General features: G+C 44.2%; 1 protein-coding gene across 1 annotated transcript in view; it reads right to left on the bottom strand.

Moving 5' to 3' along the window:
* ERCC4 (ERCC excision repair 4, endonuclease catalytic subunit) overlaps positions 1-27,795 on the bottom strand; it is a 249,999-nt gene that overhangs the window by 126,600 nt on the left and 95,604 nt on the right. Inside the window, exons 3-6 of the mRNA XM_085628297.1 lie at positions 20,150-20,345; positions 18,632-18,839; positions 17,234-17,414; positions 1,015-1,143 (exon numbers count right to left, since the gene is read on the bottom strand). Coding sequence (XP_085484423.1) covers positions 1,015-1,143; positions 17,234-17,414; positions 18,632-18,839; positions 20,150-20,345 — 714 coding nt within the window. The remainder of the gene's footprint in view (positions 1-1,014; positions 1,144-17,233; positions 17,415-18,631; positions 18,840-20,149; positions 20,346-27,795) is intronic.

Here is a 27,795-nt window from a genome sequence, read left to right on the forward strand (position 1 = left end):
AACCGGCGTCGACTGGGATCCAGGCTTGGATCCATGGGTGCCCTGCGGCGCAGAGGCCGGAGCAGACAGCGATGCCGGAGCCGCCGACAGTAAAGGGCTAGGACCCCCAGTCAGGCCTGCGGGGCCCGAAGGCGCACCGGCGGGGCCAGACGGCCCAAAGAGGCGAGCCATGGCTGATAGAAATTCCTGCAGCTGGGCCGGAGTCGCCAACGGATCCGGGAAGGGCGGGTAGGCAGACGGCGACTGCATAGGCTCCGCCGGAGAAGCTCAAGGGGAAGTCTGAGAGTAATGGCGTTTCTTCGACTTCTTGGAACACTTCGTCTTACCGACCCCGATGAACGATGGTGGTGGCTCCGTGACCGGTCCGTCGACCTCCCACAGGACCGGGACCTTGAGCGGCGCAGAGCCAGCTGCCGGACTTCAAGCAACTTTCGGGATCGCTCCCGCAAAATCTTCGGCGCCATGGCCTGGCAGTAGGGGCACGACTTGGGGTCGTGGTCGCGCCCCAGGCAGTAAAGACACATGCGGTCCGGGTCCGTAACCGACATCATGTGATTACAGTCCACGCAGGACTTGAAGCCGGGCATCCCTAGTGCACCAGGAGTCGGTCGACTCGAAAAATAGAGACAAAAGGCCTCGAAAAAACAAAAAACTGGGGGTACCACTCTCTCCAGCGCCCGAGGGCAGCGTCTAAGTAGCTGCCGCGAAATCATCTTGGCGACCACGACGGACGCGGAGCTACACAACGCCACCTTCCAACACGCTGGGGTACTGCTGACGAAAACTTTCCGGATCCAGTCTGACGCCTGGGGGTAATTCTAAGGTAAGGAATCTATCACTAACGTGTTTCTTTCAGCTTGGTTTCCTCTTGAAATATGTCTAGCATATCACCTTGCACACAGCATATCACAAAATGGACTTAAAACTTCATCCAGCTTAATTATAGCAATTAGAATATCAGGAAAGAAATTCACTATAATGACATTAGATGTTGCAAATTAATGGCTCGCATACCTTGCTTCTCCTTAGGTTCCTCTTTTAGCACTGCTTTCCCTTTTTTATTCGTGCTTGCATCTGGAATGTGATAAACTCTGGCGCGAGCATGCACAAACATAGATGTGCTTGAGTCGAGGAAAAGCCAACCTTTAAGAAAATGCACATCCGTAAAACACTAAAACAGAAACCAACATGAAACCTCAGGACTCTAAAACAGAAAATAACTAGATTATCCTTCTAAGAAGTGCTAAGACAACATTTTAAGATCCTAAAAACACAACAATACAAACAGTTTTTCTCGGTTCATTTAAAGAGAATGGGAGCCACCTTAGCTTTCCAAAAAGCCCTTAAAAAGCACACTACTACTTACTGTTCTAAAACAACAACAACAAAACATTTTCACTATGCTTTGAGTCAGACCCCTTTTCAGTGTTCTCTTGAACTTTAGATTTCATGGCCATTGTATACCCTTGGCGGGAGTTTCTAAATTAAGGTAACACCATGCCAACATATGTCAATTATTTGTTAAAACAAACTTTAAAAACAAAATGTTATTTTCCTTGTTTGCAGTTCTATTTCTCTGCACTCTACACAATAGCTTTCATCTGCTTTCAGTTTATGTGCTTCCCCGTCACACACCGAACAGTGCTCTCAATGTTGTATTGTTTTCAGCGATCTATGTGGATTAAAATTAGTGATTTAAATGGATGAGAAAATCCGCACATAAAATAATGGGTGGGGGGGAGGGGAGGAGATTGGTGGTGGGGGGTATGGCAGTCATGATGGCCGGGCAGCAGCATCTACTGTGGGCTCCGATAGCCCGACCTAAATCCTGCACTAATGCTACCATCTTAGGAATATCCAAAAGGCACAGCTTTAGGGCTTGTTGGCTAGCAACATCCGGGCACAATGTGGGGAAAGGCTTTTAGGTCCTGGACAACTAAGAAGTGGCGTAGAGATCCTCCCCCAGAAAGGCAGAGCTCGCGGCCTCCTTCAAGATAGCGGCCGCAGGAAGGTGAGCCGCTTCTCGGAGTGGGTCCTGACGGGGATCAGCTAGAAGTGGAGAGCCGGTGAAGTGAAGTGGTCGTCCAGATCCTGTCTTCTTGTCCCCCCCCCCCGCACCCCCTCCCCCGGACCAGACATTAGCAACACGACGGTGGGCCAAGTGGAACGGGCCAGCAATGCGTGGTGGCACCGGCACAGGACTGAAATCCAAGGGGTGGCAGTGCCGGGCGGTTGGCAGCCTGGCGCGGATTGAGCCTGGATAGCAGAGGACAGCAACGGAGGGTGGCACATAGAATCCCCCGGAGTGTAGGCATGAGGCTGGCAACCCCCTCTCATGCAACAGAGCCCAAGGCTCTCGCAAGAGGGCAGCCAAAGAAAGTAGAAGTTCTCCCCAGGTTTGGTGATAGCAGCAGGGCAGGGCTGAAGTCTGCTGAGGGCGGGTGATGAGATCGAGAGGACGACGTAGAATCCTGGACCTTTTTCCCTCTGCTCCCCCTCCCTCGCAGCAGTGGAGTGGCCCCTCATCCACAGAGGGGCGGTGGCGGCGGTGGGGGTCTGAGTGGCTGGGGCGGGCAGTCCATATTTCCTCCCCCTACTCCCTCCCCCCCAAAGGGACCTGCACAGGAGGGGACTCGGGGGGGGGGGGGGGGGGCGTCACAGGACTGACAGTGCCGGACAGGACTTTGTCTGCTTGGCTAGTGAGTGCTGGATGGTGCTGCACCCTGGACCAGGAGAGGTGCACAACACCCCCCCCATCCACCCGGGGATAGTGCAGGTGTCGCCGGGGTGGAACAGACTGCGGCACGGCAGTAGAGAGCACGCTGGGGTCCAGAAATCAGGAACACGGACTACTGAAGGACACATTCTTTGCCCACCCCCTCTTTCTGCTTGTGGCCTTGTTTTTCCTTGATCCCAGGACAGGGAGACACCAAGTTGAGAGATAGCTTAAGGACAAGGATCCCAAGCCTCCCTGACCGGGAAGGATGGACCTCTACATTAGGATGGTCACCCCGCTGACTGTGCCGAACAGGGAGATGCCGGCAGTGCCAGACAATGCAGCCCTACTTCAATCCAGGCTTCCAAAGATGCCCTACAGGGGAGAATAGCCAAGGGACCCTCAGAAGTGTCACTTCTGCGGCAAACCTGGGAAACGTTGCAGAGAGGGTGACGGTCATGGAATCCTGGAACTCTGAGCTGGAAGACACAGTCCATGCGCTACAGAAGGATGTGGCCAGGGTCCACTCAGCTACCAGAGACACAGTCTGGAGTCTTGAAGACACAGAAAATCATGCATGGCGCAATGAACTGCAATGTGAAGTTGAAAGTAGGTAAGTCCTCATGTCACAATGGAGTCCCGGCAGAGTATTAGAAGTGGCTGGCCTGGCCTTTGGGGCCACACTTGTTGAACCTATTTAAAGAAGCTAGGGATACTGGGGCACTGCCGCCAGATCTTTGGCAAACCATCATTAATGTAATACCCAAGAAAGAAAACCTGGTGTGAATTGTACAGTCAGATTTCCCTTCTAAATATACAATTCAAAATCCTTGCAACCAACTTACCACTAGGGTCCTGCACATTATCATTACCCTGATACACAGGGACCAATCTGGCTTTATGCCAGGCAGGTCCACACAATACAACCTGAGATGGGCACATAATGGCTAGCAGACTTAAAGGACCAGTCCGCACCCCATATCTTTCTTGCACTTGAAGCGGAAAAGGCGTTCAATGAGGTTCACTGGTCAGTCCTTGAATCACACCCTGATGAGGTCAGCGCTCAGCCCCAACTACAGAGAATGGTTATCACTACTTTATCAGGCCACAACCGCTGCGTTGAGAGTGAACTGGACACTTGGCAGGGTTTAATATTGAGAGGGGGACAAGACAAGGCTGTGGCCACCAGTGCAGAAGAGGAGAAAATACTGGGTAAGGTGGAGATTCCGGAGTATGCCCCCCTAGAGGGCCACCTGCTCATGGAGGACCTGGGAAAAGGGGCCATTGCATTCACAAACAAGACACTAAATAATATGCTGGACACACAGGGGAGGTTGCGAGAGAGGTGGGGCAAATGGAAGATATAGACTGGGAGGCAGTGTTTGTGCACCCTAGCGAGGTGGCGATCAAGTCCAAACTGAGGCTTATACAGTTTAAGATCCTGCTTGGGGTTTACTGTGACTGTCGCAGGTTATTTGGCATGAAAATGGCAACCTCTCCAGAAAGTGGGACCTTTCCCCACACTATATGGAGTTGTCCGCCCATTCAAACCTACTGGGCTGCGATGAAGTGGGAATCCAGTATGATACTTGAAGTCACTATCCCCCTCGACTCGTGATATGTTCTTTTGGGAATCCCTAATGATATTGATGCCCCACCGTCCATGCTTATATTCTGTGGTTTGCGTCTGGTAGTGGCCAAAAGGGATGTGGCCAGGTTATGGGGGGTCCCAGGAGCCACCAACCATACAGGAATGGAGACAAGACTAGGAATGTACATGGCTGTAGAGAAAGTCACCTACAAAAGCAGGGGTTGCCCCTGTAAGCTTCACAAGGTATGGGGCAGCTGGCTCACTTATTATGCACTAGGGACATCAGGGAAAGAAGTCGGGCTCACATCAATGTTGGAAATCACCTAAGGCCATGTACTACAGTAGAGTTGAAGAATGCATTTGCAAATGTATTGTTGAACGGTGGGATGCCACAGGCCTTGTATTTTATTGTACAGTTATGATGGTGAATTCCCTCTGAGTTTGCAATATTATGGGTGCATGTTGACACCGTTCTGGGATGTTTCACTCAACAAGAAAGAAATACAATAAAATATATTTTTTTAAAACATAAATAAATAATGGGATACAGCCAGACAAGGAACACCTTAGCTAAATGATCCAAAAAAGGATATTTGAAAATGTAATAACATTATATTGATCAAGGGTGCCCATGTCCAGTGCCTGCATAGTCACAGCATGTGGCGAGTAGTGTCTGTGGTAGGAGGCTGCCAAGATGCCCTTCAGATTACAGAATTGTTTCTGAGAATGTTTATTAGCAAGCGGTTTACAGTTTACTCTAAGTGATGGATGAGGGTTTGAAATTAAGACTACCTCGTTAAAATTTCCTCTCTGAAAACTGCAGTGAAAGATGGGAATCTATAGATCTTTGATAATCAACACACAAGGCTCAATTCCCAAAATGAATGCTGCTTGAGAAACTGACATAAGGTTAAGAAGTGGAAAATGATACTTATGGCCCTTTGCGAAGTTCCAATTTCTTTCTACCAGCTTGTACAACATAAATATTAACACAGAATATACTTTAGAAGAGTTTGACTGTGACACAATGCTGAGATATCTCCTAGATGGTTCCTATGCTGGAAGAGGAAACTTACCGGTTTGAAGCCGCTCTGGTGCAGTGCACACCTGTCAGCGAAAGGACGATTGAAGGGATTCCGGAAGTTCAACCTCATTGGCATAGAACATTTAGGAGATGTCTGGAGGAACCAGGCCTACATGACATTTGCAGGCCTGCAGGGGAAGTTCTACCTGGCGGAGTCTGAACGCTTCCAGCATGTACAGTTGGGACACGCCCTGCGATGTCATGTGATGGAGGGTGAGCAATTGCCTCGTTCCTCACCACTAGAAGACCAAATGTCACTGATCTATAGGTGCAGGCTACTGGGCTTAAGTGACAACAATAATGGGCAGGGATCTGGCGATGGAGGTGCCCCTTGACGCTAAATGGTTACTCCTGGGGATAAAAGGGTAGCAAGATTGGCCAAGGTATACGGGAATTTGGCTAAAACTGGCAGCCGGAGTGGCTAAGCGTAATATAACAAGAGCATGGGGGGCCACTGCCAAGCAGATGGAAACTGACTGGAAGGCAGACCTGGATTAGTGCAAAAGGGCAGAGCATGAGGTGTATTAAGCGAGAGGCTGCCCCAAAACATGGGAGGTGTGGGGGGCATGGAAGGCATACAGGGGTCACGGCTGACTGGAGATTGTGGTAGGGATTGATTTCAGGATGAGGGGTAGGAAAGAGTGGGAAGTGTAAACCGATCCAACTGGCCGTAAAAGTGCAGTAACTGTGAGTTTAGACATTATAGAGGAACTGTTTGAACTATCGAGGCCCACTGTGCATGTACTGCTTGGTTTTCAAGAAAAAGATTTTTGTTTCAAAAGAGAGATTCCTCCCCTATGTGTCTGTGATGTCTCACAGAATGTAATATTACGACTATTTCTTGAATCCCGGGACAGACCGAGGCCATCGCTCTGAAAATGGTTCTGCTCAATATGAAAATGTTACTTACCTGTAACTTCAATTCTGAACTTTGGCATCTTACATTCTTGAAATATCTCCTTACGCCAGAATGGGAAAACCCCTGCAGCCAATGTTAGTAAAGCAGTATACCAATACTGCAATTAACATTGAAAATATATGGACAAACGTCAGTAGATCTTCTCTAGCACATCCATCATATTATGTGACCCAAACTGACCAATCAGGTGGAGGGGCCCAGGGTTTTCGTAACTTTTTAGCAATCATGCCTTAGTTTTATTAATGCAAAAACAACAATTGATGGACAGAATGCAGAACAATGTCATACATTTACCCCAGTACAGAGATCTGGGCCTAAATCCATCGCTTTTTTGCTCACCATGCCATTCCAGTTTGAACCCAGCCATATGCAAATCAGTCTTGACCCTGTGCCCAATGTGAACAGTCCAGCCCAAAATGAAAGGCCAGGTCCTCCCAGGACTGGAAACAAGCATCCTAAGACCGGTTTCGGGGTTTCACCCCTCATCAGCCAGGCTAGCTTCTCTCCAGTGGCATAACGAGCATGGAACCCACATTGGGCATACCCGTCCCACTCAGGGTGACAAATGCAAAAACAACAATTGGTGGACAGAATGCAGAACAATGTCATACATTCACACCAGTACAGAGATCTGGGCCTAAATCCATTGTGCTGGTTTCCGGTCCAGAGAGGACCTGGCTGGGCAGTTCGGTCTGGACTGTTCCCATGAGGCACAGGGTCAAGACTGATTTGCATACGTCTGGGTCCAAACTGGGGTGGTGTAGTGGGCAAATGAACAATGGATTTAACCCAGATCTCTTGACTGGGAGCGTTCCACAATACCCCTGTGCGTAAACCCGCAAAGGAATTTTTAAAGTCGCGATGCAAGTCACCAAAGGGTGGGGGGGAGGGGATTGGGGAAAAAGAAGAGAGGCTGTCTCGGAGTCAACTGTCATCTTCTAAACATCATCAGTCCCCACCTTTTAATGTTTCATAGGTAGAGCTGGATGTTCAGATGACATTGTATCTAAAATAGGATACAAAATTGTGGTTTTCTTTTCTTTCACACACTTCACTCACTTTCTATTAACATCCACTTTCATGCCTCCTGTTCTCCCTTTACCTAGAAATCCAGAGGAATTAGCTTCTCTCTAAAATTCTTCTCATAAGCGATAGATTTTTGTAATTTCTTTTTAGAACACTGAATTCCACTTTGTCTATTCTTATAAGGACTCTCTCTGGTAACCAAGTTCAATTTTCTTTCTGTAACAATTGTATGTAGTTCTTTCATTCTATAATTCAGTCACCTTACTTGGTTTGTTTCTACTTCCGGTCTAGCAATTTTCTTTCAGCAATAGTTGTCATGGATAAATATAAATTCAGGCTCTGAAGAGTGCTTCATTGTGTTTTTTCTTCAGGGTTGACTAGCGCTAATGGAACACTACTCTTGTGAGCATGCCCGGGTGAGCACACTGTAAAGAAACTGTGGGCTGGTACCAGAAAATGAGGAACATCCTCTCAACATAAGCCTGTCAGTGGGAGCACAGGAACATGACACTGCTCTCAGTTACAAAAACAGTTGAAGTGTGCAAGCACATTAAAGTCTTCTGAGTATTTGTGCTGATGAAAACTAGAATGCTAACCTTCCTGTTCCAAAATGGCGGCTGCCATGTAAGAGAAGGAGCTACATTGATAATACTGCATCATAATCATTGGTTCTTTCAAGGATCCTGACTCAGTTTTGAAAAGCAGGGTACATGATTGTTAGAAATGGGGGTCTCTAGTTGGCCAAAGTTTGCACCTTAGTCCAAGTAGGGACCCTTCTTCCTAGTCAGGATAAGGGAGTTACACTCCTAAAATAACCCCTGCTCACCCCCTTGGTAGCTTGGTACGAGCAGACAGGCTTATCTTAGAGGCAGTGTGTAAAGCATTTGGACATAACTAACAGTAATACAGTAGAAGCACTACAAAAGGACACCATACCAGTTTAGAAAAATATCCAATATTTTTATATACTTAAGACAAAACCAAAAGCGATACAAATCCACGATACAGTACTTAGAAATCACAGTTATCAAAATAACCTTGAAAAACAGTTCCTTGAAGTCGATAGCTTGCCCTGGGGCTATCACGGTGTCGTGAACAAACAAATCCAAACAGTTCTAGCTGACTGCCGCGTCGCAGGCCAGCTACGGTGTCGGGAAGACACGCAAAACAGTACCTTTAGAAATGCAGGGCGTCAGCGACCACTCGTTGAGCTTCCGAAAGCACGGCGTCCACAGGCGTGGGTTCCAGAGGTCGTTGCAGTAAGCATCGGACCCTTGAAGTCACACGCGTTGCAGATCGAACTCCTCGCGGTTGAAGTCAGGAGCGCTGGTGTCGGGTGCTGCAGTGCAAAGTGCGGCGTGCGATGCCCTCAGGTTGCGGTGTGTGCAGCGTCAAGGTGGCAGCATCAGATGGCGTCTTCGGTGAGACCAGGGTCGCTGTGTGAAGTGATGGGGTGCTCGTCGCGGTGCTGGCAGGTCACAGTGCAAGCAGCGGCATCGTCGTTGCTGAAGCGCTTTCATCGGCTGACCAACTGGTGTCGATGGCGCCGGCGTCGGTAGGCCAAGGCTGCAGTGCGGGATGAGGGCGGTGCGTCATGTAACTTTACGAGCGGTGCCCTTGAACCACGGTGCAAGCAGCGGTGTTGTTTTCGGTGTGGAGCGGCATCACTGGGAATACCAAAGAAGCGGCGTGAAGCGAGGCAATGCGGAGTGCAGTGCCCACAGGTCACGGTGTGAACAGCAGCTCAGTGGCAGCGTCAGCAGGCGGCATCGGTGAGACGAGGGTCGCAGTGCAGTGCCCTCTGCGGTGCCTTCAGGACACGGAGTCGGCAGCGGCGACGTAGACGGCGTCGGGTTGCTTTTTCTTCTGTTGCAGCACAAAACACACAGTCCCCAGTGCTGAGGGCAGAAGAACTTGATGCATTTGCTGCTCTTCCCGAGAATTCTAGGAACAGGGGGGCAAGCTCTACCTCAAGCTCTTTGAGAAACTCACGAAAAGATTGCAGAAAGTTCAGTCCAGTCCTTTCACTGCCCAAGAAAGAAGCAGCCACTGCAGGCCAACACAGCAAAGCACTCAGCAAAGTGGTAGTTCCTCCTCACAGCTTCGCCAGCCCTTCTTCTTTGCAGTCTTCTTGGTCCAAAAGAGTTCTAAAGTTCAGGAGTTTGGGCCCCAATATTTATACCACCAAATCCTTTGTTCTCTGAAGGAAGAGTGTGTCTGTACTCAGCCCAAACCAGTTCTGTCCTCTCTGGTGCAGCTTGCTGGCAGGAGGTGGAGACAGCATTGTCCAAGGCAGACAGGGCCTATTCAGGTGCAAGGGAAATCTCCTTCCACCACTCTAAATGCAGACTGGGCCTATTCAGGTGCTAGTGACAACTCCTCCCACTACTCTGAATGCAGTCCAGGTCTATTCAGCCCAGTCCTGACTCATTCAGGAAAGGCAGGGCACACATCAACCCCCCCGGTGGCCGTCTGAGATAATGCACCTCCCCAACCCCTGTCACTCCAAAGCCAGACAGTCAATACACATCCTAGCAAAAGCACACAGGATGGCTAAGCAAGAAAATACCTACTTTCTAAAAGTGGTATTATCAAAAACAGAATGTAAAAATCACCTTTACTAAAAGAGGCATCTTTAGATTCGGAGTTGAGGCATAATAAACTTTATTTTCCTATCTGGTCCCAATGGAAAGTTATATTTATAAGATGTTATAAATTAACTCTCATGCTTTCCTATGGGCCATATAGCCTTTCAATAGTGAAAAACAAATTTGGCAGTAACTCACTATCAGGACATGCCACACACACCAGGGCATGCCCTACCTTTCACATACACTGCACCCTGCCCACAGGGTTACCTTGGGCCTAACTCAGGGGTGACTCACATGTAAGAAAAGGGAAGGTTAGGGCCTGGCAAGTGGGTGCACTTGCCAAGTTGATATGGCAGTTACAATCTGTGTGCAGACTCTGCAGTGGCAGGTTTGAGTTACCTTTTCAGGGGTACTCATGTGGGTGGCTCAATCAGTGCTGCAGGCCCACTTGTAGCATTTGATTTACAGGCCCTAGCACACTCAGTGCACTTTACTAGTGACTGACAAGTAAATCAAATATGCCAATCATGGAAACACCAATCCATAACACAATTTACACAGAGAGCACATGTACTTTAGCACTGATCAGCAGTGGTAAAGTGCCCAGAGTCCTAAAACCAACAACAACAGGTCAGAAAAAAATAGGAGGAAGAAGCAAAACGTTTGGGGATAACCCTGCAAAAAGGGCCATTTTCAACAGTGATAGATTATTGGTTCTCTTAACGGAATGTCTTTCATCTTTTGTCTTTTTTGATGAATACTGTGTATTCGGGCCAGTCTAAGGTTCTTGACACCCAGGTTGTTGTGCTTATTGGGACAGTTGTTTGGATCTCAAATCTCCTTGTTTACAGATAAGATAAAGTGTTGTCATATTGTCTGCTCGTACTTTGACAACGTTTTGTCTTATCATAGGTAGGAATGCTTTCAATGCTCGTCTGACTGCCTGCCCTCCGTTCCAGGAGGTTTATATGTAGGTTTTGGTCTTGTGATGACTATACTCCACTTACTGATATCCATTAGGTATGCTCCTCAGCCTTTCATAGAGACATCTTTAAACAAAAGCATTGTTTGATCTCATCCAAGTGTTAGCAAACATATATGCTTTTTTTTCCAAGTCCATGTGACCACGAGGCCATGAATTATTTCATCATGTTGATTATCTGTATATAATCGTTCCAATTGCCTGTAATTTGTCCCCACTGCTAGCCCTAACCATCTCGAAGGGATCTCATTCTCAATCTGCAAGTATGAGGGGGATGCAGAAAGAAAGTATTGCTATTACTGGTTTGAATTGTCTTACTGTTATTACATTTTTTTAAACTTATTTCCTGAATCACTGTGAATAGTCTTTTTATTCTTTCTTGCAATGGATACTCTTTTTACTGATTTGCAGAAATGTTTGCTTCTAAGAACAATATCTTCTGGGTTGGTACTATGACAGACTTGTTGATGCAGAGGGTGAAATCCTATTTCTTTAGTAGTTGTTGGTTTTGTGACAGTGCAGTTATTGTTTACAGTGGTAATGGTGCTTACATAAGCCAATCGTCGAGGAATGGATATAGCATTATCCCTTGAAAATGCAAGTAAGCAGCTACTGGAGCCACTGATTTTGGTGAATACCCTGTATGGCGACTTCAGACCTAAACGGAAGTGATTTGAACTAGTAGTGTGATCCGTCTACCAAGAAGCAGAGGTTTCTCTGGTGACTTTAATGGATTAGCAGATGGAACCATTCATCGTTTAGATCTAGTGATGTCATATAATCGTTCTTATTTAATGAACTGCAGTACACCCAGCAAGAATAACACCTGAAAGTCTGACTTATTACGAACTTGTTTAATGTTCAGAGATGTAGGATGGATCTCCACTGCCTATTCATTTTACAGATAATTCCAGGTTTTTCAAAATTTGTGGAGCAGTCTAATAAGATTTTAGAGCAATAACTTTCTTATTTGTTGTTTTAGTGCCAAGTGGTGGTACTTCACTTTGATGGGAGGTGTCTGGTGACATTGATGTAAATTCTATTGTGTGCTCATGGTGAATTATGTCTAACAACCATCAATCTGATGCTTATGAGTTTGACCATGTGGAAAAATACAGCCTTATCTTTACCTCCCACTGGCATGGACGTTGGTGGGGGTGGGCTGCTCCAGTCAGATTCTTCGTCCTCAGTCATGACCCTTGCTTGTTGACTGCCTCTATGTTTACTTTGCTGTATATTTCATGTTTGCCTCCTTCCTTATTGTGTTTGCGTTCTGGTTAGATTATCTTTGCATATAGGGACGAAAAATAAATGAAGTGCCTGCCTGAAATGAGCACCCCTGTCTAGTAGTTAAAAATTGGGTTGTTTCTTTGTAAAATTCCTAAACGTTTCACTGTGCCCTTATCAGTTTTAATTGCCTTGCCATTTACATGTGATCAAAACAAATATTGGCTATTAAGGGTATGTCCTTGACCTTTGACTGCATCTCTGGTCAGGTGGTGGTGCTGCACAGCCAGATACAGAGTCTTAAAAAGCTCTCCATTGCTATTTGCTTGAAAGCAGTCTTGGATGCTCTAAAGGTCAATTTAAGGGGGCAGCAGATTTGATTTTGCCTTCTCTGAGAATTGTTTTTGTCGTGATTTGAACATCGCGCCTACCTCGCCTACAATCCCCAGAATCCTCGGGATGAGCGTGGGCGGAGCCGCGAGCATAAAACGACGGAAACGCATGCCTGACGCTGTGCGTAATTCGACATCGGCATTTCCGACTTCATTTGGGATCCGGTTTCCTGTTTCGGCCGCATCAAGGGAACCGGGCCGTTTTCTACTAAGAGTCTCCCTGCGGTCCAGGTCGGGAGGTATTGGTGCATGGAAAGCTGAACCCAGCGTGGACTACGCTGGTTAAAGACGTAAGGGAGGCACCGACGCGCTGTAAGCACAGAGCGTCTGTGACCGGTAAAGCCGGCAACGATTCCTATTGAAACCGAAGCCTTGGGGGGTGTACGTTAGCAGAGGTCCTTGCGAGGCGTCGGATCCGAAGTAAGGAGGGTCTGCTAGTATTCTCCTTTCCCGGGGCATGGAGCCCAGTATTCGCCCCTAGAGAGCAATGCACTGAGTGGTGATTTAACCACGAGAGTCACAAGACGATATGCCTACACAGTAGAAGGCCTGAAACAGTGAGTACATTGGCCAGTATGGCCTAAGCCAAATCCTGGTGACTAATTAAGAAAGGAAAAACACCATTACTTCCAGGGTATCCTCTGCACGCTGTGTACCAATAGATAACGAGACTTTGAGGGTCTTACAGGCAAGGCTCATAGGTTTCGGACAATCCTTACAGCTGTTACCAAAGGGGTTTGAGGGGGTACCGCCAAGAAGGGGGGCCGCCCGCAGTTGTGTGTTGATATCTGGGAGAGGGTGGATGTGAGACAATGGTTGTATGTGTATGACGTAATAGTGCTGCCAGCCAACTTGCATCCACTATATGCCCGCTTCGAGCCTGCACTGCTCTGGTACCACTAGCAAGAATTGATGAGTGTAGCCTCACATGTTTAACTCTGCTATTATTTGTATGTTTATATTTCTTTACAGGTTCTACTCCCCGCTGTTCCCATCCTTCCCTTCCCTCGCTTGATTGCTCCAACCTTCCGTGCCATTAGTGCAGGAGTCGGAGACGTCGAGAGGTGGACCCCCTATAGCATCGCCTGAATCCTGAGGAGAGTCTGATCTGGGACGGAATTGTCACCGTTTTTGATTGTTCTTTGCAACCCTCAAGGGAGTCGATAGGTTCTGTAATCTCTTCTGCTGCCAAGATCACAGTCTGTTGTGACTGGTTCAAAAAGAAGCAAGTGCTGTATTAAGTGCTTTGAATTTCTTTTCTATTTTTGCAGTTAACATTGATCCAGTCCTGATGCACAATTCCTAATGCAGCGAAGGCCTTTTTCCCCAAAAAATCAAGTACTTGGATTATTTTGACTGATGCCCTGATGAACAAAAGAGAAAAGATTTTTTCCCCTACTGTTGGCATTGGCAAATTATATTTTTGATCATATCTATTAACTAGCATGTGAAAGGTGTAAATGTAATCTGACGGGGAGTCTCTGGGAACCAGATCTGGGCTTGACTAATGTGCTGACACAGTCTTCTTGATTATCATAGAAAAAGTGGATTAAACCAATATTGAAAATATGGGAGATGAGACAATGCCGCCCAGCTTACCTTGCAGTTTTTAGATTCGGACTGTTTTACAAGAAATATTGCACAATTCTAGAAAAGCTCTATTAGACACAGAAAGCATCTCTGAACAATGTTCTATATTGGAGTATATTCCTAGGCTTTCCCTTACTAATAATTCTTTGGATGTAAAAACGTTGTTTTAACGTTTTAATCAGTTTTTACTAATTTTATTGTATAATAGTGATGAAACAGAACTAGCAAATTATAGTGCTTAAATTAACTGTTTTAGGACTATAGAATTATACTCATAAATCTTAAGTGTTGCTATAAAACTGTGCTTTTATGGTTTTTAACGTGCTAAATGAAAACCGAATAAAGCCGACTTGATGATGATGATTATCTTCATCAAAGGGGTGACATAACGTGGAATATGATCCCCTTCTTCATGACTTGGATCAGAATGGGACTCATGTTCTATATCTCTTCTTGGCAATTTTGTAGGCTTTTACAGAGGAAGAGTGTCGGACTATTTTTTAATTAACCAAACAGGAGGCTTTTTATTTATTTATGTATGTAGTTTATATCACTGGTAAGATTACTTTAATCAAACAAATTGTTAAATGGTAATGGTTTAATTGCCTAAACAATAAAGATTAATCAGTCTGCCTGACGTTGATACGGCGCTTGACTGCACAACTATCATTGATCTAGGGAGGCGCCTGCAGTAGGGCTACTGGTCTGGTTGGAGGCAATACACCACAAACGTTTTGAATAAACTTTTACATGTCTTGGAAAAATTACCATGTACACTTGGACCATTTGGGAGCGAGAGGTCTCTCTTATCTCTTATAGCGGTATTTCTTATCGTTCACCATTGAAGAGGCTCTTGGTAACCATAAGTTTCTTCTAGGTCTGAAAGAAAATGGCTATTAAGTTTGTGTGGCTCATCCGCTTGAGTGGCGTAATACAATCATCAGAATATTTTTGTTTCCTAATCGACTCCTGATCTGAGAACATGTCACCAGGATAGGATGACCACACTTAATCATCTAGGAGCTGTTCTGGTTTCATTCTTAAAAATAATAGCAACTGTGTTAGAGGCAGCATACAAGTTCCTGGCATCTGAGGCAGATCAGTGATACTTGTGGTTACATTGGACACTATAGATAAGGTCACTATCACTAACAGTGATGACTAGAATAATATGATAGACTTTGTCCCAGGCACTGTAGATGCTAGTTATTTAATCAAGGGAAATTTCTGCGCCAAGCCTCCATCAATAGAGGTGGTTTGGTAATCGATAACATCTTTGTCAACAGAAGTGCATTGCTTGTTGCCGATAATGACAACTTCCACAAGGGTGGTATTTTCTTAGTCGAGAAGGAAGATTCCATCATTGACAGTCATCTCTGGGTGCTGATTTGTCGATGACGATTGTTTCGTCCACCATGGGGGATGTTTATTCTCAGTAAATAGTATACTCTTCGTTGCCGACTTATTCTACGATGGGACGGCTGGCAACAATGAGACTTTCACTTTTGAAGCAATCGTGGAATGTGCCTTCATCTTTCCTTTCACTGAAATATAATCCATAGTTAGAGGAGTTATACTTTGCCTTTCTATTCGCTAACGAAACTGCTGAAGTCACAGGTTCACCTTCACCATGACCAGAAGTCTGACCGTGCAAGGCAGGCACAGAGGGTCTTTTCGTGGGAGATAGACTGGGTTCTGACATAGCCCCACTGAATGCTTCTCTTGATCCATTCCCTTCCTGTTGCGCTTCATACACTTTAGAAGTACATTTTTCTGAAGCAGCACCTGGGGAATTTGACACTGAGGAAGCAGAGAAGCTGCTGTCTTGGTCTTTCAAGGTTTTGGTACTACAAGTTGCACATAAATTTAAATTTTGGGGTTTGTGGCCAAATTCATATAAGCAATAAATACATTTAGTTGTAGGTAATCTATGTAAACCTTATAGGCCCCACACATTCCACGTGGCTTGAGGAGTGTCAATGGCTGAGTGAGCTCTGCCATGGTTCATTTCTTAAAATGAAGATGCCAAAATTCCACTTCAAACTGTCAGGATGATAAAGTAGTCGAATGGGGACTCAGACGGTTATTCAGATGAGTTCCTGTCAAATGTTCAGTAGGAAGAGCCGAGCATAGCTCAAGGGATTCCCCGTTTCCTGAACCAAGCAGTAGAAAATCTGGCAGTTGGAACTTCGGGGACCGGCTGGAACCCTGAGCTCTTCCAACTAACTGGCTAGAGGTTGGGTCACAATGTGGATGGCTTCAAAATTGGCCACTGAACTTTGTGCATTTGTTTTGAGTGCTAACTGCTGCCTTGGTATACTGCTGTACTAACATTGGCCACCGGGGGTTCCCACCCTGCTGTCAGGAGATAATTTAAGCACGAGTACCTATGAAAGATTCAATGCTGCAATACAAGGATGACCTTGATGTAAACAGATGAATTGTTCTTTTATTAGTTTGGGCCAAGTGATGGTGAGATGAGATCCTGCTCTGTCATGGCATGCCTCAGAAGCACAGATTCTTGATTAGTGGATTTTAGGAATGGCAAGTGTGGAATCCCACAATTTACAAGGTCTGTAAATGCCCCAATAAACATGAGAAGACCTAGGAACTGTGGTTGAATTTTTCTGATTTCAGACACTGAGTCTGAAGTAGCTAATCTGGAAATGGATTATGTTAGCAACAAACAAAGTGCATACAGAATACGACTCACGAGTTGAAATCAGAATTCTCTGATAAGCCACATGATGGTATATAATGCCAGTGTTTTTTATTACAATGATTATGTGCATGTTGGCTGGTCATTTATTACATTTTACACTGATTCAATTTTTTTAGTAATTAAGGGCATTCAAATCACAAGATCGTTTGGCATCAAGGATAGCCTCTGAATTGTCCTTCATATAATTACCACACATCCAAAACTGACATTTTCCATAGTTTAAATGATTGTTAATTAATACGTTTTTGTGCCATTAAATTTTAACTAATGTCCATTATGTGCCCGACGTCAGAAATTTAAATAAGATAGAGAGATGTTAAGCAGCTAGTTGCAGTCACAAGTTAAAGCATTGATCAATACCAAAAATAGATTCCAAATAAAATCCACACATACCTGAATTTTTACCAAATGCCTTCTCACTTGCTTGCAGGGATTCCAGAAGGTTTAGAAAAGTTACTGCATCATACTGAGAGAGATACAGTAACAGGGTGCGCAGCACTTTCAAATCCTGCACCAAAGACTTTGTCTTGGCTCCCAGCTGGTGCCATATGGGATCTAAATAGTGACGAATGATCTGAAAGTTACAAGGAGAGAGTCGAAGGGGCTTAAAAGGTACAGAACAGTCTCTCTTAACATTAAACCATAGGATACTAAACAAGCTGTTCCAGATTTTAGACGCACTACCGGTAGTATGCAGCAGCTATGCCAGAAACGAAAATAGTAATGCAGTGGTACTTCAATGGATATTTGTACATCTTCCTTTAAAGTACAAAAGCGTCACCAAAATATAGACATGCTAAGGGTACGGTGGGGACCTGAAAGCATTGTTAAACTTCTTTAAGAGCAGTATATCCAGTGGTTGGCAGAATTACTCCAAGTACAATGCTTGTATTGTAGGATTTGATTAATTAAATTAGCCACATCAGTATTACCTCCACTAGAAGACCTTACCATACTAAAGAATTCCATGCAAAGTAAACAGAAAAAACAGAGATTGGCCTATAGATTGCTTAACCATATTTGACTGCTTCAGGTTTTCAAATCTTATTCACACATTACAACAAATTCACCTATGGGGGGCAGGTTATTGTAAATCCACTTATCTTTTTATTTCTCCTACTTACCAATTTCTGCATCTAGCCTTGAGTAGGACCACTTAAGTGTTACTATTTGCAAAGGGATCAGCCCATTTCAAGTGGCCAACCTAAACAATATGACACTCATTTAACATTCTCGCTGTGCAAGACTTTGATACAGTCTTGAAGCCGATTGCCAGGTCTTTATGGAAACAGATGCCTGCCATAGTTGGCTTTTAAAAAGGTCTAGTGTGCTTTCTACTCTCTGAGCACATCCAGATCTATCTCATTGATCATGTGAATTCATTTGACTGTGGGTAACCTCACTGTCTTGCCTCTACTTTCAATATGCATATAATGCAGAGTTGTTGGACTGTGTAAAATTTATAAGAGGATTGTGAGGGGTTGCCTCAGCAGTGTCCACTCCCATGTCTTTGAAAAAGTCAAGAAAAGACTTTGCACGTTGCAGTAAGCAAGCCAATGTGGTTTAAACGAGAACAGGATATACACTTCCTGAGATGTCAAGCCTTTCTAAAGTCCACCTTGCCTATCTACATTTCCAGATCGGTCTCCTTTTCTAAACCAGAAATTCTATTGGGTTTACAAAGAAAAAAAGACAAAAATGGGTGCAGCAGCTGTAGGATTATAGCATAAAGTTAATGTTTACTCTTTTGCATTTTTTTGATGGACAATTACACAAGTGACAAAAGCATACCTTGTCAAAGAACCTTCCAATTGCATTCTCCAAAGACAGATCCTCCACTTCAAGTGCTGGGTTGTACCGCTTAAGTTCTTTAAGACATGCATTCATTATGTCCAGTATCGAGGACTGGATGGCAAGCATGGAAGGAGTCATGGAAATGTGCAGCTCTACTACTTCAGGCTTATGTTTCTCTAAAGACGAATTTATAGCGGCATGAAACCTAGACATAGAAAGGAAAAAAACAATTTAATATTCAATGTATATACAGACAATGTGCACAATTAAACTTTATAAATTAACATTCTGAAATACATACACACATCTAAATATGCACATACAAAGGTCGCCTGATTTGTGCAAGGTCATGACCATGTTCTTTCTGATGGCACACATTGCCACATTTCCACTCATTCCTCAGTTCTTGGCGATGCCTGTGGATTGTTCACTGGCCCAAGGTAGAAAGGGTGGATGAGAAGGAAAGGGGGAGGGAAGGGACGGACGATTTGTGAGACACATTCATACACATATGTATACAAGAATCGATATTTGTAGTAGTCCTGGTGCTCCATGATCCTTAACCTCAGTCCAAGCTCTTTGCAGTTTCTCAGCAAAAGTTGAGCTCTGTGAAAGTCAAAACTCTAAGCTCAGGCTCCATAGACTGCAATCTCCGCAGTTTCCTCCCTTGCTAATTTTTATGTACATAGATATATAAACTTTCAAGCAGGCCCTCCAGCTGCCAGCAACACTAATGCAACAATGTAAAAAGTTCAATGCTTTCAGTGTGTGAGGGTTTCCGTACACTGTTCCAACTAGACAATTCTCCGTCATCCACATGAGATTGCCTTCTCCAAAAGATATGGGGTGTGCTTTTAGTTTTGCTCCCTACTTAGGCCTTCCTCTTTACTCACCCTTTCTTATTCTTCTATAGCACATATGGGAATGGCGGAAGATTTCTATAACAGGAGTGAAGGTGTGCCCGGTGACCACAGCAGGACAATGCTGACTGAGGAAAGCACAATGAATGAGATTTTGAAGGGTTGCAAGGTGAATGCAGAGCATTATAGTAAATATGCACTGAGAATGTGCAATTGGGGTTTGTAAGCAAGAAAAGTGAGACTGCGAAACACATTTCAGGACGCTTGAGCATATCCAGATGATGTTTTAGGAGATTGGCTGAGGATGTGCAGAGGTGGGCTGAGGCGGTTGACTGAGTTTAGCCTGAGCATGTGCAGAGCCACTGCTGAAGTGCAGAAAAAATAGTCAAATATCAGTTCTATCAAACAAATGACTAGGAAGTAGAGTGACTAATAAAAACACACATTTATGCATAATGACATCTGCTTATCCCTTTTTGTAGCAGTATCAGCACTAAGTGAGACAGTAGACCGAAAACTGCACTGCAAGTGAACCTGGTAAGTAGCTAGCCATCAACTAATCCAAGTGAAAACCCCAGAGGAATATAGTGGATTTGTTTTAATGCAAGCATTAATTCAGGGTAGCCAACCATTTTTTAAGGCAGTGATACCTTACCTAGGCCATAAATACAGTTTCCTGACAAAAAGATTTCTCATCACTCGCTCCACTTGACAAAACCCAGCACTGAAAGCAACTGCATGGTCCGTGAAGGCTTTAATGAAGCCCTGCTTGTTCTTCTGTCGATAGAGGCGTAGAATAAAGGACTCTTGGCAGGACTCGATGATTTTATGTGCACTGTACACAAGAATGCCTGCAAATGGGAGGAAAGCACAGTCTTTAACAGATGGAAAGATTCCTTGAACATAATTATAGTAGTCATTATGCAAGTTTATTTTTAGAGAACATACCAAAGTGCAACTTAAGATGTCAACATTGTCTAAATGGCAACTATGAGCTAATGCTTTTAGTACAAAGTTCTGCCATCCTTGTAGAACGTCAGTCCAGACTCCACCTCTTTGAAATATTTTCGATACAAGAAAAATCAATGAGAAACATGATTACATATAGTTTACCTAATTAGCATCACGACTGCCTCCTCTGGGTCATTAAGAGACCAGTCTGAGAAAACATGTTTTTACCCAGTAAGTAAAATAAAAATTCCTAAATCACATCTTGAGACACTATTTTATCCATTTAGTTTTTCCTCAATAATCTATCAATTACGAATATATATATAGTCAGTTGTCCTATCCAGTTGCTAGGCACTTTAAAACAGTGCACAACAACGACTTGAGCTGTTTGAAATACTTTGTTATTGGTGCATTGCCACCATTAAGAAGCGGAGGAAACAAAGCGAAACTGTTGAGAAGGCTAGAGTCCAAATTCATCCTGGAGTTAGACACACGGATTCCAAATGGGTTAAATATTGGAGGAACTCCATAATTATTTAAAACTTTTACGGTTGCACCTTCTGGTTCCTAATATAATGTGTTATACGGGCCTATAGTTATAGATTTGAGATAAAGCATGTCAAGTAGGACAGTTGAATAGGTGTTTTGACTTATCCATTTAAAGAAGTCTTCTTAAATACATGTTTAAATAATAGAGAAGTAGATTGCTGTGAAAAATAAATAGTGAAACAGAGCAGTCAGCTCGGTGAGTTAAGAGAATATTTGCTGCTGCCTCTCCCATCCCTAAACAGTTATTAGAGCTTAATATTTAGCACATGAGCACTTATACACGCACTTAGGCACCTTGTTAATTACATTTTGGCACAGATTGTTTTAAGCATGAAAGTTTAGTGATATGATTCCAAAAGAGATTTAATGTCAAATAAATGCTATCATCAATACGCTTATCAGCATTGATTCTGAATTAGTATATTTAGGACTTTAGGGGCTTTTAAAATATACAAGAATATTTTTAGTACTTAAAACATACAGGCACTATGTACTTTATTAAAACCCTAAGTGGAGATATGTACTGTATATACAAATGATATGTAGGCACGATGCACTTTAGTAAAAAAATCAACGAAAAGATGCATATTGTATATTTCGTGGATTATATGTACTTGAAGGGCATGCTACTCGTAGTCAAGGCTACATGTGTTAAAATTACAGCATTTGAAGCAAGTAGTGTTTTATGTTCCTGTATTTTCAGTTCATGTCAAAACCCCTATGAATCATTATGATGAGGGAATATATGTTTAACATTTGCAGACATTTCGATAGCACATGAGCACTTTCAATGCTCCTGAAGGATTAAGTGTAACCAGGTTTTAGCATTTTGTGGTAATGATTATATTAAGCAGCATTGGAGCAAATACTAAGTCAAACATCATACACAACAGATTATTATAAATGTAAGAAGAATGACGATAACTGAGTTGATGGATACAATGTATTCATATTTGCACTTTCAGTGACACTGTTTTGAAGATTTTAAAATTCGGATATCTTATATAAATTAATCACAGCTGTTTACTTTTTTGTGTAAATTAAACGTTGGATTTGCATGTGCTTTTATGACATTATTGAGGAATTAAGGTCTTAGTATATCTTTCATGCCTATGGGTGGTCACGTTGTGGAAATTTGAAATCATTTCCGTTAGCATAAGCTGAAGCCATCTTGGTTGTGGCATCCATTTTGTTTGCTTTATAATTCTCCCATCCTCTGCTGCTAGTCTTTTTCCCTGCCTGTGCTGTCTATTTTAGTTGACTTCCTGACTCAGCTAAAAGCAATGTGCATGCTAAGAGTTTGTAGCTGCCAGAACACCTGGTCTCAGATTCAACTGACAATCATTTTCTACTGTTGGAAGCAGTTCTGTTCCCCCTCCCACTTTGCTGACTAAGTTATCGCTCATCTGCCCATGTCTGGCTCCAACTATTCCTGTGTAGGCTTGTACCTTATATTTGTATCCACAGTGCAGAAAACGCTGTATATAAGGCCTGGTTTCTGTGACTTCAATGTACTACCTCAGGCAGCTCTTGAGAGTGCTGTGTGGACGTAGTCCCACTCATGAGTGATTAATAAACTTGTTATTTGAATTCCAGCTTCAGTGCCAATCTCTATTTTGTTGGTCTACGGACCCGTGGACAGAGAAGGGTGACCCCTGCACCGGTGTGCTCATTAAAAAGCACATTTCCACAACGTGGTATGTGCAGCACTACATAAAAAGGCTTCGCAATTTTGTCTCGTCATGTGATCAAGCCCAGTAGGGTGGGTGAAACGCGTCATCCTGTCATGAGAAGGCAATAAAAGAAATGTCAGCACGAAACGTGTCCACGTCCCGCTATCAGCTGACCAGCACTGTGGGAGTTGTGTTTGGAGATATATTATCTACTGGCGGTCGCCAGTACATAGTTATAGTTAGGACCGTGTTTCCATAGGAAATCCGCAACATTCTATTTGGAATAACTTTGGCCCCGGTTGACGAATCCTCGCGAAATTTTCGAAATAGGTGGGGCGCTCCGCTCCGCTCCTACCCTGAAAGTCTCGGGGGGATTCGTCAAGCGGGGGCTGAGATAAAAGGGGGGTCCCAAAACGTGTTTTCCCCATGCAATTTTCCATAGGGACCTTTAGTCCAAGGTACAGCCCGAACGGCTGAACAGAATTACTTGAAATTTGGCAGAGAGGTAGTCCTCAGGTCAGGGAAGTGCCTTTTGCAGGTCTGGTGTCAATCTGTTCAGTAGTTCCTGAGAAAATCAAAAGTAAAATCATATACATATCTGGGTGGAGCCTAACCACACATCTCATCGTGAGATCTGATTGGCTGTCAGCACTTCATCCAAGAAGTGTTGGCAGCCATCTTGGGACCAATATACATGATAGCACCTCATTAAAAAGCATTGCAGTTAATAGAAGGTTTTAAGACTTTAGTTACATTATAAATCACTTGTTGATGGTACCATACTCATTTTAGGAACTGTGGTATGTTCTAAGGTGATTTCACCATGTGAAAAAGCCTTCTGCTGGGATATCATGATTGAGAGAAAAATATTTTCTCATGCTTTTCCCACAGAGGTTTGGAAGGTGATCTATAAGCTAAACTGAGAGCTTATTTTCTGTAAATTCACATTATCTTTCTCAGTCATGTGAGAATGAAGTCTGACATTCTCAGTAAAACATGTACATCCAACAAGGGCAGAGACTGTCAGTTGATTCCTTTGTGTTCTACTGCAGCTTCCCAGAGTGTTCTAAAGAACAACTAGAGCGCTAACAGTCCTACTTATGATAAACGTATGGCACACCTGAAGCCATCTTGCTTGGATTAAAGTGGTAACTCTTAAAACATTTAATTTAAAAAGGAACAAAATGAGGGGGTTCATTTTTCCATAAAAAGTATGATTAGTGCTGCAGAAAGAAAAATGAGGGCACATTTTGAGTGACTTCTCAAATCCTCTTCTATTTCATTAAAACATTCTGACATGCAGACTGAAACATGCACTTTCAATACCAGCAGCAGTGTTCCCTGGTGAGCAGTAGCTTTACTACAGTGATCTAATGAGCAAAAAGAGTGCTAACATTCTGATTTAATGGCAAATGTGTGACATATCTGAATGCCTTCTTGATGGAATCAAAGTAAAAAACTGAAAGTATTTCCTACTGAGGAGACTGCAGTAAATGAGGAAATTAGGAAACTTCATAACAAATAAGTCTCCCAAGATGACCACCAGAGACAAAAGAGCCCACATGTAGCCCAAATGTCACCCAGATGTAGCCCAAGTATAGCCCAGTGACAGAATGTCCCAGAGTGTTCTTAAAAACAACTAGAGCGCTAAAAGTCCTACTTATGACAAAAGTATGGCACACCTGAAGCCATCTTGATTGGAATAAACTGGTAACACTTAAAACATTTAATTTAAAAAGGAACACAATCAGGGGGTTCATTTTGCCATAGAAATTATGATTAATGCTGAAGAAAGAAAATGAGGGCACATTTTGAGTGACTTCTCAAATCCTCTTCTATTTCATTAAAAAATTCTGACATGCAGACTGAAACATGCACTTTTAATACCAGGAGCAGACTTCCATGGTGAACAGTAGTTTTACTACAGTGATCTAATGAGCAATTAGAGTGCTAACATTCAGAATTTATGGCAAATGTGTGACATATCTGAATACCTTCATGATGGAATCAAAGTAAAAAACTGAAAGCATTTCCTACTGAGGAGACTGCAGTACATGAGGAAATTAGGAAACTTCATAACAAATAAATCTCCCAAGATGGCCACCGGAGACAAAAGAGCCCAAATGTAGCCCAAAATCCCCCAGATGTAGCCCAAATATAGCCCAATGACAGAAGTGTGCAAAACGCTTATTATTTTGTGTTTTTGCAGTGTTATATAGTGCAGACTTGTCAGGTATTGGAGTGCTTTACATGAGCATTGGTTACATCACACAAGATCAAATTCATTTTGGTTGTAGACATGGGGAGACTAAGTGATTTGACCAGAATCACAGAATGTCGAGCTGAAGCGGAAACTCCAACCTGGTTCCCCAGTTGCAAAGTCTGCAGTTCTGGAAGTAACACCACATCCTCTCCCCTAAGTGCAACATTTAATCAAGTGGTCAACTGGATAAAAAAAACATAAAGATAACAAATAATTTAAAAGTGCTTTGTTGCTATTTGAAAACTCAGAAAATATGTCCTTATTTTAGTCTTTTAGAGCACTAACCATAATTTTGATGCCAATAAGACCCTCTCATATATGTAATTTCTAAAGGAAATGCTCTAGGTATTACAGTTTTGATTACATCAAGATGACGTCAGGCATTCCACACTTTTGTAATAAATATAGAATGTTAGGAATCTAGTTGTTCATTAGGATACTGCTGAGAGGCAGAGGCCAGGGCACGGACTCTGAAAATTGAAGGCAGGTAGGAGGGTGCAAAGGCAACAATTTAACCACACTGAGCAGGCAGGAAGGGCCGTGGCAGCACAACAGACTATGGAGGGCAGTGGAAAGGGGGGCAGGGGCAACAAACCAACAATACAGGACTTGCAAGAGAGGCTGTGGCAATGTAATAGACCATTGTGGGCAGAAGGAAGAGGCAATGGTAGTACAACCATACATGCCAACAGACCCGATTCAGCCAGGAAACGTCCAATGTTTTTAAGCTCAAATGGGCATTATTTGATCTGTCTCCTGTCTACAATCTCCTCTTTTTCAATGTAACTCAAAGGGGAAAATCAATACCCCAGTTTTTTTTCAAAATCTCCCTCTTACCAACTTCAAAATGTTCGCAAGTATGGTACATTGGATCATGGAAGGAAATGGGGTAGGGACATGGACTTGGATAACAGAGGACAGGAGGGACATGGAGAGGTGCACCAAACTGACCCTGCAGGGCAGGCATCAGGGTTTGCAGCAGCACAATACACCACAAAGGGCATGCGGGACGGGAGTGCAGCACAACAATCCATAGAAAGCAAGAGGGAGGGGACAGGACCATGCACATGGACAACAGAGAACAGAGGGGCAAGAGGCAATGGTAGCTAGCTGACCATAATGGACAGACAGGAGAGAAAGCTGCAGCATAACAGACCATAAAGGGCAGGAGGGACGGATCAGGGCCTTACAATTAAACAGACAAGCCAGGAGGGAGAGAGTAGGGGTCTGCACATGTAAACAGAGGGCTGGGGGCAAGGGGGCAGGGCAGGAGCAGCAAGATAGCCATGGAGGTCAGGCAGGATGGGCACTGGAAGCAAGACACACCATGAAGAGCAACAGTGAGACTGTGATGGCATACACACAGACCATGGAGGGAAGGTGGGAGGGGGTCCGGGGCAGCTAACTGACCACACAGGGAAGGTGGGAGGGGCCATGGTAGCACAGAAGACCATGCATGGCAAGTGGGAGGGTTAGTGGCAGCACAATGGCTATGATGGGCAAGAAGGAGGGTGAAGGGGCATGCACAAAGGACGATGGAGGATAGAAGGGAGGGTCAGGACCTGTGCACAGACAAGAACGTTCAGGGGAAGGGGCCTCACAACAGACCGCACGGGGCAGGCAGGAGGAGCAGTTGCAGCACAACAGACCAGGGAGGGCAGAAGGGTGTGGCAGTACAATGGACCATGTAGGACAGGAGGAAGAGGATAGGGGCATGGCATGTGGACAGGCAGGGTGGAGGTGGCAGGGACAGGTTACAGTCATCTGACAATGCTAGGCAGGTGGGAGGGGAGTGGCAGCTCAACAGAACACTCAGAGTAGATAGGAGTGGCAGGTCCATGGAACATGGTGGGCAAAAAGGATGGAGCAGGGGCATGCACAAAGACATCGGAGGGAGGGGGAAGGGGAATAGGGGCAGCAAGCTAAGCACAGAGTTTAAGCAGGAGGTCAATGATGGGGCATAGAATTGGGCAATGGAGGGCAGGAGGAGTGGACTGGTACATCATACTAAATTGAGGGCAGTGGCAGCACATCAGACCATGCATGACAGGAGGGAGGAGGCTAGTCCATGGATTCACACAACAGAGGATAGGGAGGAGGGGGATGGGGCAGCAAGCTAACTGTTCAGAGAAGGCGGGTATTAGGAACTTTATTGTTTTTAAAACGTGTGTCTGTGCGAACTACTTAAAATATGAACAAGTATGCAGCATAATCTCACTTTTATTCAGGAAGAAGAGGACGTTTGTGACTGTGACTCCGGGCTCACTTGGCAGAAACACCCCCTGACCCTCCACCCCCTATCGCAAAATGTAATGCCCGTGAAAAGGGTAGGTGAACACAGTGTTATATAGAACATAGTCCTGAGAGCACGATTGAAAATGAAAACTAGATATAGTGTATGGTATAAACTATGCACCAAAAAGTGTGATATAAGATGAACCGGGGGTGAAATATAATATGCAATACATTGTGCGCAATGACAGATTCATTGGAGAGCGCGAGATAGCACAGGCACTAGCTCGTGCTATGCGATATGCGCCTTGGAGTGTAATATGCACAGGGCAGTGTTGTGTAACCTAACTAGTCTCTAAAGTTGAAATATAAAATATGTGCTGGGGAGTGTAACGTTGCATATGCACTGTGACAAAGATATGGATCCCAGATTGTAATATGTATGGCATAGCACTGTGCGTTATAACATAGGCATCGAGGAAGGCACGTTAGATGGGGCAATATAACCCGTGCGAAGACAAGTGTGGCGTGACATATTCACGGGGTGGTGTTACAGTGCACATGGGCTAGAGAGTGTCATAGCATACGCACTAGCTAGTGGAATACAACACAGAGGTGTGTGGCACTCAGCAG

This window comes from Triturus cristatus, chromosome 10, assembly GCF_964204655.1.
Source record: "Triturus cristatus chromosome 10, aTriCri1.1, whole genome shotgun sequence".
Classification (NCBI taxonomy): domain Eukaryota; kingdom Metazoa; phylum Chordata; class Amphibia; order Caudata; family Salamandridae; genus Triturus; species Triturus cristatus.